Source organism: Rosa chinensis, chromosome 4, assembly GCF_002994745.2.
Source record: "Rosa chinensis cultivar Old Blush chromosome 4, RchiOBHm-V2, whole genome shotgun sequence".
NCBI lineage: Eukaryota > Viridiplantae > Streptophyta > Magnoliopsida > Rosales > Rosaceae > Rosa > Rosa chinensis.
This window is the reverse complement of record NC_037091.1, coordinates 3,767,656-3,781,742: the sequence shown is the minus strand read 5'-3', so window position 1 is coordinate 3,781,742 and position 14,087 is coordinate 3,767,656. Positions and strand designations below refer to the sequence as shown.

The 14,087-nt window shown below is 38.6% G+C and overlaps 1 protein-coding gene and 1 pseudogene across 1 annotated transcript; both read left to right on the top strand.

Annotated features, from left to right (window-relative positions):
- Positions 1 to 3,113: 3,113 nt before the first annotated feature.
- Positions 3,114 to 7,392, top strand: LOC121052922. Its single transcript, XM_040519031.1, has 8 exons — positions 3,114 to 3,187; positions 3,582 to 4,613; positions 4,727 to 4,825; positions 4,960 to 4,980; positions 5,093 to 5,161; positions 6,305 to 6,557; positions 6,909 to 6,974; positions 7,121 to 7,392. Exons 2-8 carry the CDS (start codon positions 3,628 to 3,630, stop codon positions 7,256 to 7,258), a joined length of 1,632 nt encoding a protein of 543 aa, XP_040374965.1. The 5' UTR covers positions 3,114 to 3,187; positions 3,582 to 3,627; the 3' UTR covers positions 7,259 to 7,392.
- Positions 7,393 to 8,768: 1,376 nt separating this feature from the next.
- On the top strand, positions 8,769 to 11,363 carry LOC112198639 (annotated as a pseudogene).
- Positions 11,364 to 14,087: the final 2,724 nt, after the last annotated feature.

The window sequence follows — 14,087 nt, the reverse complement described above, 5'->3', positions numbered from 1 at the left end:
TGGTCTTCTATTGCATGCTAGAACATTGGTGAATCACAACTTGAGTCAACAACCTATTTCTGTCAAAACTTATTGACCACTTCATTATGATTCTTTTCTGCAAAGAATCTGAATTAATTAAGTAATGTTAATCTTTTAAAGAATTTAAATAGTAATATATATTCTCCAAAGGGAATTGGATTAGACCAAATTAAAATCAAGGGCTAAATACTGTTTAGTCCTTGAGCTTTTGACCATAAAACACTTCAGTTCCTGACCTTCTAATTTCACACGTTTAGTCCCTGTACTTCAAAATTTCAGACCAATAGGTCCTTGCCATCTAAAAGTCGCGGCGAAATGTCTATTATGCCCTCAGTTCTTTTTTTAAAATAAATTTATTCCTTTCTTTTTTTTTATTTATTCTTTTTTTATTTTTTATTATTATTATTTTTTTTCAAATAGAAAGAAAGAAAGGGAAAAAAATTCATTTTCCAAAAAAAATAAAATAATTAATTAATTAAAAAAAATTGAGGGCATAATAGACATTTGCAGCGACTTTTAGACAGCAAGGACCTATTGGTCTGAAATTTTGAAGTACAGGGACTAAACGTGTGAAATTAAAAGGTCAGAGACTGAAGTGTTTTATGGTTAAAAGCTCAAGGACTAAACAGTATTTAGTCCCAAAATCAATTTGTTAACATCTTTATCAATTAGATTTATTTGTGCAAATGTTAAATTATTGTGCCTTGGACCATTTTGGGTCAATTTTGTTTATAATTTTTGTTCCGCTACAAGTAAAAATAACAAAAAACAAATAAAATAAAAGATGAACAAAATTTGTAGCGATCTCCTGAAGTAGATAAGTCAAATAGATTAAGATAGGAAACACAAACCTGGCTTGATAGATTTACCACAGTCAATTTTGTTTATAATTTTTGTTCTACTACAAATAAAAATAAAAATAATAAATAAAATAAAAGTGTGCACTAAATTCGTAGCCATCTTCTGAATTCGATCACTCAAAACAAAATATCTGACTCTCTACTGTTCCTTTTTTTCTCTCCGCAACCTTGAGAATCGGTGGAGCTAATCCCTACCCTCCATGGGCGCTTTTGCCCGGAGCTCGTCTCCGATCTGAGGCTCCATGCCTCTCTTCTCCGTTTCTCGGCTTTTCTCTTCTGTTGCTTGTCTTCTTTTTTCATCTCCCTCTCAGTATGTTCCTCATGATCCAAATCCTCTTCTTTCTAGATCTGTTCTTCTTCCTCTCAAACCCGTTGATGTCATCATGGGTCGCTTTCCGGGGCGGATCTTATCCCTTTCCTTCTGCCATAGCCTGTAATTATGCTTTTAGGAGCATGGTTCGAAACGGGGTTGTCCCTTTAGTGCATCGGGGGATGCTACAAGGAACTGAACGCCCTTTGGGTGCCTGTCCCTTTGATCCATGTTTGGATCTCACCTCCCTCTCTCTTCAACTGGCTTTTCTGGTTGATAATTTGGCAGAAGAAGTTCTCCGTTTTGGAGATGGTTTGAGTCCTGAATTTCATGCCTTTGTATCTGGATTGCAGTTGTTTGGGTGCTTGATTGGACCTTTTCTGGTGTCGAATCATCCAGGTGCAGCAAGCTTCACTCTTCCTCCTCTCCGGTTTAGGCTAGATTGCGAGTCTGACTTCGTTCTCGATGGCGTCGCCGCTGTGAAGGATAGTCTTTGGCTTTCTGTTGGGCCTTTTGTTTGCTGCTCTGTTGTTGTATCCCTGGGCTTGCCTGGTTTAAGCCCATTTGTATTTTGTTTTCTTGTTTCTAGGCCCAGCGTGTTGGGTCTGTTTGTTAGTTTGGTTGTTTTGTACTTCGTTCTGTTGGTTTAATATATTTCTCTCTTTGCCAAAAAGAAAAGAAAAGATTAAGATGGGAATCACAAACTTGGCTTGAATCCGCTTGACAGATTTATCGTTATTCATAACCAGCGAACGCGTTTTCATCCATTCCTTCATTGGTATAATACTGCAACGCGTTCACCAAAAATATAGTACCGCAACAGACCTACAGTGAGAATGCTTTCGTAGCCGTAAGATGAATACGTCACAGTCGTCACTATAGTGAGAATGCTGCAACGGTCGTAACTCGTGTACAACTGGCGTATGTCTTCCTTGCTTCACTATAAGTAGGCTTTAGCATGCAAGGTGATGTGCAAACATTAGCTTTGCAATTTTTGAAATTTCTTCAAAACTCAATTGTTACACAACCCATCTTCGACTTGTCAAAAGTTCTTTGCTGGCAATCGATTTGATCTGATAGTTTCTGTAATACACCTTGCAGTTAGAGCATATATGCGTAGGTCAACCTTCAGTGCCCTGGAAGAAAAAGTGGGAAGCAATGTCGGGTTGATTCTTGATGTTCCGAGCAGTAAACTTGGCATAAGCCAAAGAAAATGGCATTTTGCTTTCATTACCATCTACTGCTCTAGAGCGTTCCTATCTTTACGACCTTCTGCTCTTCCCAAATATACCAATTCCACATTCATGTCTCGCACCCTCTCTTACCCCATTGTTAGGGTCGAGCCAGTCTCGGTTCCAACCACTAATAATGAAGGGCAATGATATAGGGCCTCAATGAGGCCTAAGATTTATGGTCTCAATTCCTAAGTGTCATGTCATGTAAGCAAATACAAATTTTATTTTCAATTCCACATAATAAATTTTGCCACATCATACTTTTGCAACACCAACTTTACCCTTTATATTTCCTTCTAGATGTTTGGGGTTGAATCAATTACATTAATGAATTAATTAAATTAGTTAATCTATATCTATACTATTATTAAGAGAAGAGAGTTTGTCCGCCAAAACAGAAAAATTTTACCAAAATATCCCTTAAATATTAAAAACCATTTGAACTAAAATATTTGAGAAAAACAAAATGGTCAATTTGCAAATAAAATAAATACAAAAGAAATTTAACAAAAAAAATCAAAAATAAAAAACAAAATATATGCAGCAATTTTCTCTACAATCTGTGAAATAATTTCCCACGTAATTATTCACACCCATAGGGTGTGTTTGGAGTCTAGTATTAATTTAAGAGATATGTCTACAAATCCTTTGACAAATATTTTTCTTCATTTAATTAAATTCCTTTTATCTCCTGAGCCGTCGCCGCCAGCCCTCACACTCCGAGTTCTTATTAGGCATTCCGCCGATCTCCATCGACTCAGGTGTGCGAAAGTTTTATGTTTGTTGAATTATATGCTTATGAAAAACTGATTATCGTTATGCGTAGAATCGGACAAGTTAGGAATTATTTGTATAAATTTGGGATTTCAATTCAATTCTATAATTCTTGTGTCCTTGGGTAAACTTTCTGGGGATAAATAACTTTTGATAAAACAGGAATGATGATGATGATTCCATGTTGTAGTCTAAATAGTGATTTAATTATTAGAGTAAAGGAAAACGGAGGAAATTCATCCGAGTGAAAGATCCAGTAGAGAACAAAATAGACATATTCATTCTGTGCTCCGATATTTACTCAAGTAGCTTTCATGGATTCGTCCTTGTTCATTCTCAACTGCTCAAAGGGACTAATTTTGTTGTACTATCTATGTTCAGCTCCGTCCATAACAAGAAGGTGATAAACCAGGCAGAAGAAGAAGCAATGTGTCTTTATATCATGATCGAATATGGGGACGGCCCGCACTTTGGATCGTTGTATGAATTTAATATATGTAAGCAAGACTACTTTCGACCTTTAGCACAGTTCAGGGATGAGGATGTTAGCCTTCCGTTAAGTTGGAAATTTTGCTCCTTGGATACCAACAACATATGTCTATTGCCAGATAGTGGTCCTTTAGCTCCTGATGATGTGGTGAACCCCTTGTCTGGATATATGTTCAATGTTGATACGAATAAATGTCATTTAATCAAGCCGCCCGTTGCTCCCAAATGGGAAGGACCTGTTGTATCTGCATGTGGGAAACTTTACTCTATTACGGATCCATACTACTCATTTGATGTGCCAGAGCCCTCTTTCGAGCGATATGATCCTTATAGGTGTTGTTGGGAAACTCGGAAATCTTTTCCTTATGGTAAAAATTGTTCCGAACAAAGGATTGGGGGTCATGCCGTTTGTGATGGACTCATCCTGTATAATATAATCATTCCAGGGGATAATCCATTCTTTTTCTCTAGAAAATATCAAGATGAAATGTGGGCTTATGATGTAACACTGGATGAATGGCTTCCAGTTAGGGTCGAGAACACAGATTGCTATAGTTTCCGAGGACCGGCTGTATGTGTGGACAAGACTATCTATGCGTTATCAAGCAGCTTGGCGGTTATGGCACTCTCTATCACAAGGCATGAAAATCTTGTTACCTGCTCTCTAAAGTCACAGTTTGTTTGTCCAGAGTTTGGGAACTTTCGACCAGGTGTACAGAGAATGGAGCGTTTGATTTATTTGGGTGACCTGAACTTTTGTCTTGTTCAGACTGGATTTCACTATGACAGTAGATCCAGTCAATCTCTTAAAATTACCACATTTCACCTTGTGGGAGAAACCAATATCAAAATCGAACGTTCATTCATTTATGAGGTGCCTCTTGAGGGTCATAAGAGATTCACAATTGGACATTGCTTTATCCAGTAAGCTCCTTCCCGACCATTTAGTTTTATCCACTTCAATTTAAAATAGTTTGCGATTCTTGTTTATTTGGAATGTCATATAAGCATATGTTTCTGATTGTTTTATGTCTCAGTACTTTTGAACGCATTGAACTAGAAGAGTTGGCTAGTCGCATCGACTTCTTAAACCAAGAATACAGATTCGGCCTTCATACTGAATTCTTTATCAAGCCGTAAGTTCCTTCATTACCTTTTATGGTTATTTTTCTTTAATTTCCAATAAATTCCAATCCATTTTATACATGATGGGATTCTTGTTTATTTGGAATGCCATCTTATATATGTTTCTGATTGTTTTATGTCTCAGTGTTGACTTCATATTCAAGCCGTAAGTTCCATCATTACCTCTCACGGTTATTTTTTCTTTAATTTCCCATAAATATCGATCCATTTTATTTTGCATGTCATGTCACCTTTACTGATATTATTTTATGACTCAGAGAATATGATTATCTCGAGATCGACCAGCCAAATTATGCAAATATTGAAGAAGAAAATATATCCTTACAGTAAGTTCCACTTCGGTTCTTTCCCCTTTGATTTTGGATATATTTGGGGTTCCTAGTTTGCGAACTGTTTTTTTTTTTTTTTTTTCCTTTTTTCCCTCATGCATTTATAATTTCAATATAGATATAGGGTGGCGCTATTCACACACTCTTTTTCTCTATTCACACACCTCCTCTATTTTTCTATTACTTTAATTCAATTTATTGTTACAAATTACCCTAACTACCCTCCCTTAAAATTTTGATTATTTTTCTTTTTTTCTATTTAGTAAGTCAATCATGTGAAAATTGCCAAGTTTGTCCTCATACGAGTAGGAGGGGTAAGAGACATGTTTTACTCCTTTGTTGTCTGGGGTTCCAATATTGCACCTAACTTATTAAAGTTTCTCGTCTCTTATAGATTGACAATAAGCTATTTTCAAATGTAATATGCAAATTTAGAAAATTTCTAGGTACAAAAAAAACAAAAAAAAAATTGGACAATGGTATGAAACTCTTAATATAATGTATTTGAGATAACTGCATTGAAAGAACACTCACCCATAAATAAAAGTTCAACATTAGGCTGAAAAAAACACTAGACTTTAGTACATTATTTCCAGTGTGTAACAAGTAGATCCTATGCAATAATATCTCACATGTTGCAAAATTGCATCCAAAGAAAATACAATAGCACTCCAGTCAAAAGATTGTTGTTACGTAATGGCACTACGAATCTGCAACAAAACATAAACAGAAAGAGCAAAATGTTAGTCAATGCAGAGTTTTATAATGGATATCAGTAGTCACATAAACTTTATTGATTACTTCCTCATGACCCAAAACTTAACTTCTTCGTGCAAAATCTAAAGATCATGGTCAAAATAAGAAGGAATCACAAAGAGTTTTAAAGTCCTCGTCTGCGGGAAAATAAGGATTTAGAACTTGGCGATGATTGACTTGTGAAATAGAAAAAAAAAAAATAATAATTAGAATTGTAAGGGATGGTAGTTAGGGTAATTTATAAAAATAAATTGAATTAAAGTAATAGAAAAATAGAGGGGGTGTGTGAATAGAGAAAATGGGTGTGTGAATAGCACCACCCTAGATATATTGCATGTGTTCATATCTCTAATGTTAACTCTATTCATTTTAACTCATTTTCAGAGGTGGACCTCATTTCAAAAACTTCGTGGACTTGTTGAAAGATTTGTTGGCAATGGCATTGGCCAATGGATTGCTCAGAAGAGGAATTCCCACAGCTTCCAATCTCATTCCGGACCAGAAGGTATGGCTGTGTGTTTTTGCTGAGGACAGCAACCAGGATGATGTTGTCAAGGCGGTAAAGTCATTGTGTGAGGGGTATCATGTTAAGTATCTGACAATTGCCAGTGCTAAAACTCTTGGACAGTGGTCTCTGGTGAGTAAAAATAATTTTCCTTAGTTCTTGCTTTAGAGTGCTTATATTTTACAATAATCTTTATTTGTTACATCCATGTATTCTCATTGTCATTCTCATCAATAGTTCCATGATTAATCAGCTTTTAATAAGAACAAATTCAACTCTCTTCAACTGCTTTTCTTTGCCATTAAATAGTTTATGTACATGCTCCTTTGCTTCCCCTTGGAGGAGTTCTGGTGTGATGTGGTTGGAGGACCAGAAAATTTCTTGCAGTAGCTAATCTTGAAGTCTAGTTCTCTGTTATCTTTTTTGTTGAGCCTTTGGGCCTATCCTAGCTTTTTGTTACTTTAATAATCTCTACTCTTACAGTCTGGTAATAAGGATTCTGAAGGAAAGGCAAAGAGGGTGGTTCGTTGCTCTTGTGTTGTTATTGAGGTAATTTTTACATTCATTTGTGGTGTTAATTGCCGTTGTTATCTCTGGTGGATTTGGGGTCAAATCCATCCAAAGGTTGATGATCTCTCAGATACGTTCAATTGCCTAGGTTTTAGTTTTCTAACCTTGATGTCTATGATTTGCAGGAAGGCATATATGAGACGGAACTTCATAAAGCAGTTTTGGAAGTCTGGAAGTCTCTCCCATCAAAGCTGGAAGTGCTGGAAGAGTCTGGACAGTGTCGCCCTGTTGTCGGGTCAAGGGCTTCTTTAGATAGTCCATGACATCCTCCGGCCGGCAGCAACTGGGAATACTTTATATCAGCCAATTTGGGAGGGAGGCTTTCCACTTTCAGCTGATAATGCTTTTGCCCTTGATCAATTAGGACTGGAGTGTTTAAAAAATTTTAGTTCCTTCTCATTGCTTTTATCGTAAAAAATTTACCTTTTTTTTTTTTTTTTTTGACGATAAGCAACATATATTAAAAACAGAACAAGAGTACAACAGAACCTAGCCAACATCAAAACCCGAAGGAACAAAATCCTGGGAAATGATGTGAAAACTATCAACTGATAACAAAGCTAAAAAGGAGGAAGGTGGATTGGCCGGAGACCCAATCAACAGGACACATCCTCCTGGAAGCCAAGGCTGCGACAAAGTCCGCTGCCTGGTTGGCTTTTCTGCTGGACCAAAGCCAGCTAATTGAGGTAAACGACTCGGACAAAGAGCGAATCTTCCAAATCAAAGGAGCTACTGTCAAATCTAAAGAATATTTGGGAAGGTTGAAGGCTGAGATAAGGGGAGCAGAGTCTGATTCCAAAATGAAGGAAGAAATATTCAAGGATGCAGCAAGAGAAAGAGCTTCCAAGATTGCCAAAGCCTCAGCAGCAATTTCTGATATAGCATAAAGAGACTTACTTCAACCAGCAATCAAATGACCTGATGCATTCCTGACAATAGCTGCAATCCCACTAGAAAGAGACGTCGATTGCCAAGCCGCATCCGTAACTGCATTTGCCTCTGATCAATTAGGTCTGGTGTGTTTCAAAAGTTTTATGGTATCCGCTCTTTAAAGCTCAGATGATACTTGCTTTAGAGCTCAAACTTTATCGATAACTAAACTGGTGTCTTGTCCACCAATCTCAAAAGCTAAAGCTTACATACAGTACTGTAGGAAAATAAATTGTTACATGGCAGACAGCACATTGTTAATTATTTTGCAATTCAAAAAAATTTAATTACTTATTGACGAGAGAACATTCATTTACTTGTCCGAGAAAAACATGAAAAATAAGAAAATGAGTCATTATTTACCTGTCTGAGAGTAATTTTTAGATCATGTCAGCTAAATTGTCCTCCCAATAGGGGAGTCTCCACAAGACCGCGTCATACGGTTTGAAAGCTCTGCAATGCTCAACTTTTGCATTTGTTCCTTAAAGCTGATCTGGGCTACGCCGAAGTGGGACCATGCGACGTGGCAGCGTCCTGTCCACATAGTTCGAAATCGTGGACAATTCTGTAATTAACGGGCAAACGGACGTTAATGGATCAGTTACTTCTGTCAGTGTGAAAAACGAAGGGGAGCAACGTAATCTGCCGTGGAAGAGCTAAAAGGTGTAGTCAATTTTGTAGCGAACGAGAAGTAGCCACGTCGTCAGAGTCTTGCTTACAGTGGTAAGAGCCAAGAAGGATACTGTGACCCGACATTGATGAACTTATTCCGAGAGCCACCAGACCGCAGAGCCTAGAGGATTTATAGTTCCACGGTTTGTTTGGATAATGCATTCGGGGACAATGAAAGTGAATCTGGATTTGGCAGGTGTATATACTGATGAGATGCATACAGGGGATTAATTGCATGTATTTGCTTTGTGTGATTGATGGGTCGCTTGTGATAGTGGGTGTATACATTCTTTGTTTGAGTTAACCCTTAGCTCTCTTTTGTACGGATCCTGAATGGCAGAATTCTTGTGAAGCAATATATTTCCATGCAATAAGATGATTGCAGTATCCGAATGTTTATTGGGTGAAAGAATTAGGGTCTAGGGTAAACCTCCTAGTAATATAAATTTCAGAGCAGGGGATTTATTTTGTATTGGGGGTGTCTGCAGATATGTTTTGGTTGAAGCTGTTATTGTTGATAAGATGCTGAAAACAATTGAAAACAGATAAATGCAGTTTATTTTGTTGCATTGGTTGTTTCTGGGACTAAAATCGCTGATGGTTATGGCCGGATGCTTGTCATGTCGGGGTGAACACGAACTGGGGTGAAAATATGAGCCAAATCAGCCAAGACACCATTGAAAAGACACCTCTGCAAGCACGTCTAGACAAGTTAACATCGTCGATGGGTAAAGTTGGTTTGGCAGTTGCTTTCATTGTTCTTGTAGTCATGTTGGTCCGGTACTTCACAGGGAATACAGAGAATGAGAATGGAAACAAAATGTTCAATGGCAGCAAGACAAAATGCAATGGCATAATAAATGCTGTCATTGGAATTGTATCAGCTGCACTTACAATCGTTGAGGTGGCAATTCCAAAAGGTATACCATTAGCTGTGACTCTCAGTCTTGCCTACTCCATGAGGAGAATGATGGTTGATAATGCAATGGTCCGGAAGCTCTCTACTTGTGAGACCATGGGATCTGCTAAAACAATTTGTACCTACAAAACAGGTACACTGACCATGAACCAGATGAAGGTAACTAAGTTTTGGTTGGGGAAAGAATCTGTGGAAGAAGAAGCTTATTCATCTATTTCCCCTTACGTTCTCAACTTGATCCAAGAAGGAGTTTCCCTCAACACAACTGGTAGTGTGTACAAGCCTAGCTTGGATTCTGAAATTGAGATTTCTGGCAGTCCAACGGAAAAGCTATTCTTTCATGGGCTGTACATGGGTGGAAGATGGATATGGAGAAAGTGGTGAAGAGTTGGAGGATTCTCCACGTTGAAGCCTTTAATTCGAAGAAGAAACAGAGTGGAGTTATGGTGAAGAGAAAGGCAGATAACTCGATCCATGTACACCGGAAAGGAGCAGCAGAGATGATACTTGCAATGTGCACAAGTTACTACAATGCGTCTGGACTTGTTAAGGATATGGATGAGAATGAAAAAAGGAAGTTTGAGCATATTATTAAAGGTATGGCAGCTAGCAGCCTCAGCATAGCATTTGCACATAAACAAGTTCCAGCAGAAGAGCAACTAAATGCAGACCAGAAAGTTTTGCTAAAGGAAGATGGATTGACCCTATTGGGACTTGTGGGCCTTAAAGATCTATGTCGTTCAGGTGTGAGAAAAGCAGTTGAAGATTGCCAATATGCAGGGGTGAACGTCAAAATGATTACCGGAGACAATGTTTTCACCGCAAAAGCCATAGCCACTGAATGTGGGATACTCAGGCCTGGTCAGGACATGCTTGGAGCAGTCATAGAAGCTGTCGAATTCCGCAACTACATGCTAGAAGAGAGATCGGAGAAAGTTGAGAAAATTTCAGTGATGGCAAGATCTTCTCCGTTTGATAAGCTTCTAATGGTGCAGTGCTTGGAACATAAAGGTCATGTAGTTGCAGTGACCGGTGATGGCCCCAATGATGCACCAGCATTGAAAGAAGCTGATATAGGACTCTCTATGGGGATTCAAGGAACAGAAGTGGCAAAAGAGAGCTCAGATATTGTGATCCTGGATGATAACTTTGCTTCAGTTGCGACAGTTTTGCTGTGGAGAAGATGTGTGTACAATAATATCCAGAAGTTCATACAATTCCAACTCACCGTCAATGTTGCAGCTCTTGTGATCAACTTTGTTGGGGCAGTTTCAGAAGGTCAAGTCCCATTAACAGAAGTTCAGTTATTGTGGGTCACCTTGATCATCGACACACTTGGACCTCTTTCTCTTGCCACAGAAAAACCCACAACAGAACTTCTGGAGAAGCCACCAGTGGGAAGGACGACACCTCTCATCACAAACATCATGTGGAGGAATCTCTTGCCTCAAGCACTGCACCAAATAAAAGTCCTCTTGATCTTACAATTCAGGGGCAAAGCAATCTTTGGTGTCAGTGATAAGGAAAAGGACGCAATGATCTTCAACACTTTTGTGCTTTGCCAGGTTTACAATGTGTTCAATGCAAGGAAGCTAGAGACGAAGAATGTCTTCGAGGGAATACACACCAAGAAGTTGTTTATGGGGATCATTGAGGTGATAATTGTTCTTCAGGTTGTGATGGTGGAGGTTCTCAAGAAATTTGCAGATACAGAGAGGTTGAATTGGGGACAACGGGGCGTATGCATTAGGATTGCAGTCATCTCTTGGCCAATTGGTTGGCTCGTCAAGTTTATACCTGTGCCAGAGAAACCCATATTCAGCTATCTGAATTTCATACTACATTAATCAATTTTTCATTTAATTTTCAATTTTTTATTAATTTTTTTGAAGTATTGCGAAATTAATTCTTATCGACTAACTCATTGACAATTCAACACAAATCTATAACAGGTTCATTAATTAGAGTCTCTCTAAGCTTGGTCCTTTTAAAAAAAAAAAAAGATTTCATTAAAATAGATCAACGAGTATACTCGTTTAGAATGACATCCGATTATAAATTCGGGGTAGAGCCAAACCAGTTTTGGCTAACACTATTACATGCTCTACTTGCTAATTTGTGCCTTATTGGCCTTACATGAAGCAAAAGTGACTTTGAACTCCACATGAGTGCGCATAAAGTCTTTTAACATCATCTATCAGAAATCTATGCAAAGAGCATTCTCGTTCTTCCTGGTTCATTACAGCTACTACTATAGAGCAATCAGTCTCGAAGATAACCTTTTGATAGTTCATACCTGCTGCCATTCGAGCTGCTTCATACATGGCCTGTAATTCAGCATGGAAAGGTGTAGTAATGGCCTGTAATGGTTGCATTGCAGCAGCTCTAAATTGCCCTCTATCATCTCTTAACACCATGCCAGCTCCACTTTGACCCATTTGTGCGATGAAAGCACCATCTATGTTGATTTTACCCAGTTCACTAGAGGCTTCACCCATCCTTTGTTTCTTACTATATGTATACGCTCACTGCGATTTGCTTTCAGAAAATCTTCTAGCCAACTCATGGTCATTAGTACTACATCTCGAGGGTGTTGCTTTTTTCCTTCCCAAACTTGAGTATTTCGATTCTTCCATATTCCCCATATCAGCATCATCACTTTTGCAAACCCTTCTTTACCTATCACGGACACCATGTTCAGCAGCCATTCCTTCAAGTCTGCAAATTCTCCTTGATGCAACACTACTATAGCTGCTGCCCATTCTTCTTTGGCATACTCACAGTTAGTGAATATATGGATATTAATTGTCTTCAATTCCATTTGTACACATTGGGCATGTTAGATCCCCTGTATACCCTTTCGTACTCAGACAGCTTCTATTAGGTAATATTTTCACACATAATCTCCAAGTCTGCAAGGCAACTTTATTTGGAGCCTTTGCATTCCATATAGAGGACCATAGCTTGTCACATGCATCCGGAGCTCATGGGAGGGCTAGTACCAGGCCCAAAGCCATATCTCTTGCCTTATAGTATGCACTTTTTGTTGTGAATATGCCTTTGGTATTGAAATGCCACACTAGTCTATCTCTGGGAGCTCTCTGACTTAAGGGTATGCTATTCTATCTACTGGAGCGAACCATTGCTCTATTTTCTGTATATCCCAACACTTGGTTTGGGGGCATATTAATTCACATACCTTTTTTGGTGCATCTCTGGGCTGTGGTGTACTGGGACTACGTGGGTAGGAGTCCGGTTGCCAACAATCTCGCCGTATATCTATACTCTACCCATTTCCCACCTGCCACCGTAAGCCTTGTTTGAGGAGAGCTCTGCCTTCCCAAATGCTTCTCCAAGGGAAAGAGGGTTGTTCTCCTAATTTTGCTAAACTTGGTCCCTTGGTTTCAGTTCTCTTGGTATTTTCACAATTTTACTTTTTCAAACCAAACATGCACGCAAATTAAATAGGGAGCATACCAGGGTGTTTCAAGGACTACTTGTTGTTAGAATTTTAACCCCACGAACAAATTGAGATTCAGAAATAGACCACCCCGCAATAACACCACAATAAAGCAAAATAAACATGTAACGTCCCATATCTCAATTTACCGGTTTACTAGTCATTTAAACGGTAAACAACAATTACTTTCACCTTTTACTTTGTTTTAATACTTTTAGAGGCCCTAAAAGTTGGCTTTTTATTCGTGTCAAATTTTGAGAAATTTTTTTTCACGAAAGTTGTAAAGGACATTAAACCGAATCCGAGGACATGTGGTACGCAAAAATCAGAGTTCGTATATGAAAGTTTTGATCGAAAACTAAAGTTACTGTTCATGGCAATTTTTCTATAAAAGGTGGATTTACTATGGTAAGTTTCCATTTTCGGAAACTTACCCACCAACATTTTCTCTCTCTTCGACGACTTCGGCCTTCTTCACTTTCTTCTTTGATTTCCTGCCATCCGGCCACCAAACAACAAGCCACCGGTCGCATTCAACTCGTCTCCTCCTCTACTCGCCTATGATCGTGGGTCATGGTGATTTGGCCGGAGAAGAACTAATCCAGGCTTGGAAGTTTACTGTAGCAGATTGTGTTTTTCACTTATTTCTTCAAATTCCGGCCACCAACGGCCGCGAAACCAACCTTTATCGAAAGCCCATTCCTTGCTGATGAATCCCTCCAAGTTTCACAATCCAATTTGAGGTGTGGAAGGAGAATCGAAGATTTGAAGATTTCAGTATGCAAATCGGCCTCCTTTCTAATTGAGCTATTTTCCGGCCAACCAAGGTATTTCTGACATTGTCTTAGTTGAGAAGTTGTTGGGCTTGTTGAGATGCACTTGCTGGTAAAATTTGGTGACCGAATTTGGAGTTGGAGCCCATGCGCTGCTATTGTGGGTGGCGCGTAGGGCAGGTTCTGCTTTTCTATTTTTGGCCAGTTAAATTACTTGTGAGTTGTAGAATTTGTAAATGTGATTTTGGTGGAAATCAAAGAGGTTTTTTATCAATTAGGAATTTTCGAAGTTTGGGGTTTCGGATGTTGATTTATGAGAATCCGACCTTCGGATTTCT

Bases quoted from the DNA above. Each gene is read 5' to 3' on its own strand.
- LOC121052922 (XM_040519031.1), top strand. From the start codon at position 3,628: ATGTGTCTTTATATCATGATCGAATATGGGGACGGCCCGCACTTTGGA. The intron at 5,162-6,304 runs GTAAGTTCCACT...ACTCATTTTCAG, and splicing joins GAAGAAAATATATCCTTACA to AGGTGGACCTCATTTCAAAA. The intron at 6,558-6,908 runs GTGAGTAAAAAT...CTACTCTTACAG, and splicing joins CTCTTGGACAGTGGTCTCTG to TCTGGTAATAAGGATTCTGA.